At 37.1% G+C, this 5,227-nt stretch overlaps 1 protein-coding gene across 1 annotated transcript in view; it reads right to left on the bottom strand.

Moving 5' to 3' along the window:
- Nucleotides 1-5,227, bottom strand: part of LOC117173133 (nephrin-like) — a 1,314,621-nt gene that overhangs the window by 438,753 nt on the left and 870,641 nt on the right. The window contains exon 7 of the mRNA XM_033361530.1: nt 4,533-4,696. Coding sequence (XP_033217421.1) covers nt 4,533-4,696 — 164 coding nt within the window. The remainder of the gene's footprint in view (nt 1-4,532; nt 4,697-5,227) is intronic.

A 5,227-nucleotide genomic window follows, 5' to 3' on the forward strand; every position in this document is an offset into this window, starting at 1 on the left:
CTTCTTGACTTCGAGAAGCGAACCATGTTCGTTATCGAATTTTCGGCATCAGCTGACAAAAACATCATAGCCAAGGAGAATGAAAAGAAAGAGAGGTATCGATACCTTATAAGGGAGTTGCAACGATTGTACCCGGAATTTTACCTATCTCACGGTTGTGAGACGTGGTTGTGGCTGAAATTTTACCGCGATTTCGCTGGGAGCGGGTGCAATTTTTCAGATTAGCACCCGCTCCCGGCGAAATCCTGCGGTTGTCCTTATGACAAATTTTTAAATATACATATAAACATTGAAGATATTACAAGAAAAACGTAATTTTCTTAGCAGTTTTTTAAAATTGGCAATGTAGATGTATTAAATTCCTCTCTAATAGCCAGGGAAATTAGAAAGAGCTTCTTTACTCCAAAGGTGAGATAATTTAAATTAATATTAGAACCTTTTGCACGTTCCTTATCCTAGGGTATCAAAAATACCACAGAGTTTACCATAGCTTTTCCAATTTTCTCAATATTTTTTTAATCTGAAAAGATAAAAAAAGACAACACAAATGTTCCTCGTCATGGGCACTTTCGACCTTATCTCGTTCTCCTTGTCGTCATTTTCTTATAAACTTCCCACTCTCTTGCTCTTTTATGTCTGTATCCACAAGGATCCTCAGAGAGCCTTATATATTCGCAGAGAAAATAAAATCGCAGGTAGCCAGTAGATTCTGGTTCTTGGTGACGTTCTCCTAATCGAATAAATATCATATCTTTTTTCGAAAGTTTTCGTTATCACCTAAGCAGTAGTTTGTTTGTGTTTTACATCAATTTTGCTTTCATCAATTCCTCGTACCTCAATTCCGTGAAGAAATATGTGAGATAAACAGCAATCTTTCGTTACAAGTAGATACACTCTGATCAATGGTTTTTACGAACTGGATACAGCAATGGTAAATAAAGGAGCATATGACTTTGGCGTTAAAATGACTGATGACGTTATTACCTTCTGCACATTGAGACAGATAATGAACAACTACGACATGAAAAACCTCATTATACCTTACGATGCGCATGTGCATCAATGTATAAAACCGATAGTATTCCACTAGTTGACTATTTATTCTGATGGCGCTGATTCTTGCGAAACGTCTAAAACGATACATTTGTATTACCTTCTAATCAAATGCAAGACTAATTATGTAGCTTTTAACGCATTAGTAATTTTTTCTTAATCTTCTTTGAAATTTGGCCTTTTCTTTCTAGCATTGCAAACCTAAAAAGGCTGATTCCAGGACCGAGCTTGACAGTCAACCGGAAATAAGTGAAGGAATGTATCCGAACTAATTTCAGGGAATTCAAGTTTCAAGACAATTGCTTGTATGCATTTAACATATAATTAGTTTGGGCAAATCCGGAAAAGACCAGCCTTACGATTTTTACGTAAAAAGACAACATTTTGAAAATTGACGCTCATGTATGCCATCGTATGTGGCTGACGGTATCAGACTCAGTTAAATACCTGGGAGTAGTTTCAGATAGAAAAATGACCGGTCAGAGTCTAGAAACCACATGCGAAACTAAATATAATGAAGCATAAACTGTGATGATTACAAATGCTATCGTGTAGGAGCGTATCCAGATCAATGTGGGCTACACTTATAGCAGCGATGAGATACATGCTCTAAAAAGAGCCACTATACGCTACGATAGTCGCCAGAGCGGCTTACGCTGCAACCCAAACAGAAATATGTGAAAAGAAAATGGTAACTCTTTACTCCAAGAGGAAATATAGTACATCATTCATCTCGAATTCAGTGCAATCCTGAGATTAGCCAAGAAGTACCTTAGTATTGTTGTGGCAAAAATGCAACAAACCTTTGGAGCAGATTTCCTGAAACCGGAGAAAATTACAATACAATCAGTGCATGAGATCCTTAACTTTACAAAAATGTCTGAAAGTGTCTACTAGAAGAGAAAAGTGGAGGGTGTGACATTCTGACTTTTATAGCCTGAGCATCAGGAGGGCTTCTAGCGGGATTATATATTATAACAATTACAGCATACAAGTAAAAAGAAGAGTTAGCATACAGTCGTTTGCAACTCTTTATTTGGAGGCACAGCGGGAAGAACCTCTCAGAGAGTTAGTTTTGCTAGTTGCGACAGGATATATCTGATCACAAAACAATGCTTATTCCTTTCACCAATGAAGCCATACAATTATCGTATCCAAGATTGAATCCAATGTTAAGTTCTTTACTGGACTGTATCATACTGCGGACTTCAATCGCAAAAGTTTGTACGACGACCATACATAACCACAGTTGCAGTGACCTTGTAGTTTACTTTGTTGTTGATACTCCAAGATAATGACGACTAGCAGTTTTAATTCCGAAAATACGCGTTTCAAAAGGGACGTTAAAGTAGTGCTCAATGGAACAAAAGAAAACCAATAGGGGTAAGTCTGACGTTTATACAGGAAAAAGTATGTCTAATTGAAAAAATTTGAAAGGCACGCACTAATCAAAGATTCTCGAAAGTCATGCATGCATTAAAGATTCTCGAAAGACACGCATGAATCAAAGATTCCCAAAAGTCAAATACGAACGGACAATCCTCAAAAGTCACGTATTGCTCACTTAATAATTAAATGCTACCTCGTATTTCGTATTTATTTAAAAATTTTATGAATCCTTATTAAAATATTATATAGCTCATTGCCGGACAGTGCCATATGACAGGCATGCGCATTTTGCGCTAATGACAGTTTAAATGATGGTGCTCAATGAGTATCGGAACGGCTATCTTTAGGTGTTGCTTGGGTAATTTCATGATTTTCATGGGTCTATATATTCTGTATGTTTACCCTAGGATGGCTTTAGCTTCTTGCCAACACCGGGTTTTTCCACATATCCTTGCTTGGGATGTTAACTTAGGAATTCTTAGTGAAGTTAAAGAATTTCATTATTCTGTCTTACCTTATTTTTAGATTGGGCAGTGTACGAATGTCACTTGGGAGCATAGCGTGCTTAGATTTCTAAGTCCATCTGTTACCTATGGCCAGGTGGCTCATCGTGCCAGCAGACCCGACGGTTATCGCAACGTGCATGGGCTGTTCATAGAGCATGTATCTTATCGCCGTCGTAGGCGTAGTCCTCAAAGCTACCGTCACACCCCTGGACGCTAGGGATTGTAATTGGCAAAATCTATTCAAAATGGTTTTAGGTTTCGCTATAACCACGGACCCATTTAGAAGTTTGTGTTCAAGAACAGCGGAGTAGAGCCATGCAAGCATTTTAGGCCATAGATCTAGATGCATCGCCGAGTTCAATCCCCAATCCAGAATTTCTCCGAAGAATTTATATGTGTCTAATATCATCAGTGTCATAATACGGAATACAAGAGTGTCAGCTTGCGACACTTGGTACTTTCTCGTAAAAGTGGCCAAGCTGATATTTTGGACATTGACCCAGATGACACATAAACGATGTGCAGCGCTGTACCTGTAAAACCCATCCAGGTTTCTGAGTTCGCCCCCCCCCCCCCAAACCCTGATCAAGATTAAAGAATCACCCACATATCACTTGGTTTAATACCCTGCGTCATTTAGCCAATAGAGAAAGCCGTCGACTACAATTCAACACAGCAGTGGTACAGGCTTCCTATTCAGCTGTCCTGGCTCGCCACATCTTAAAGGCTCCCAATAGCTGCCAATATAAATCTCGTGTGCACTTTGAGGTACGCGAGAAAAACGCCATTTATCACAAAGGTTTGCGTTTTACAACCATTACTATTTCTTTCCGCATTGTGCGTTATGACTTTTGGGTATTTCTTGCATTACAGCGTCTATCTTCCAAACAAATTATTATTTTCAACATTTTCTGCTTTTATTAAAAAGTTTTTCTTTTGCGAATCGATCCCCGTACGACAAGAGTTTTTTCATTTATTAAGAGAAATATAAACTCTTTGCATCCTACCTCAACTGATACAGCAAAAATGTCGCTGAGTTCCGGAGACACAACAGTAGCATTATAGATTTGAAAAACAAATAGTTACGTAAATGTTAATAAAATTTCCGTTTAACGTAATCATACCTAACTCAGTCATGATGAGAAATGTCAGTGGACAAAACATTACGAAAACATTTTTTGTATATATAATATTAATTTGACGTGCGATAATTTAGGCTAAAAATTTCTTTTATAAGCTGAGCTAAATATTCCAAAAAGGACAAAGGACCCAAATAAAATATCTGAAAAGAATTAAAACAATTATGGTTGGCTTTTTTGCGCGTTGTATTTTCGGTTTTACAATATTATAATTTACTATACTAAAATATTCATCCGCACTCGGACCGGCGATCCATGGTAGCTTCCCTTTCACTGTTGTGTATGTACTACATGTGCATAAAGAAACAGACATTAAACTTAGCGAAAAAAGTTATCTCTGAATTTGATTAACCTTAATTTATTTTTCTCTACACATCAATAAAATAAATTTTTAAGTGGCCTTTGACTTATTACACATATGCATAGATTTGCGCATGTTTCTAACCTTAACGTGCCTCAAAGGTCGTTTCCCTTTGTACCAAGTAATGACAGCTGATGGCCTGGAACCCGTTGTTTCGCATATGACCTCGTAGTGGCGTCCAGCAAGTAAGGATTCCTTTCCGCTTTCTTCATCAAGTGGTTTTCGGATAGTAACGGTCAAAGGTTTCACTAAAACAGTTAAAGAACCAAAACTTAACTGATTATGTACTGACTACTTGCTTAGTATATAATATGTAGAAACTTTAGGCACTCCAACAATATAAATTGTATCGCAAACCTAAAATAATTTCATTTTTCTTTTATCCAGACAGTAGCCGTAAGTAAGTTTATTTGATGTTCGAAAAAAGTATAGCACGTTTCAATTTCAAAAATGTACGTGTTCCTTGCTTTAATTTAGAGAGTTCATTTTGGGCGTAAAATTCCAAGAATTCGTATTTGCTAAAAGTCTTTAGAGGTAACGATCTAAAGCAGAGAAGTCCGAGCAGAAGCCAGAGGTTTGACCCAGAGAGCAGCTACATATTTATTAAAATATTATTACTCTGCTATTTAACTCATTGTCAGTGACTTATCCTTTATAAAAGGTTAATTTTATTTAAAACAACCATGTTATTAGCCTACATAATTAGTTTCAAACGCAACCGTACATTCAGTTAATTAGTTTCTTTAATGACCACTGAACAACGCACCATGTATTTAATT

The sequence above is a fragment of the Belonocnema kinseyi genome, chromosome 5, assembly GCF_010883055.1.
Source record: "Belonocnema kinseyi isolate 2016_QV_RU_SX_M_011 chromosome 5, B_treatae_v1, whole genome shotgun sequence".
NCBI lineage: Eukaryota > Metazoa > Arthropoda > Insecta > Hymenoptera > Cynipidae > Belonocnema > Belonocnema kinseyi.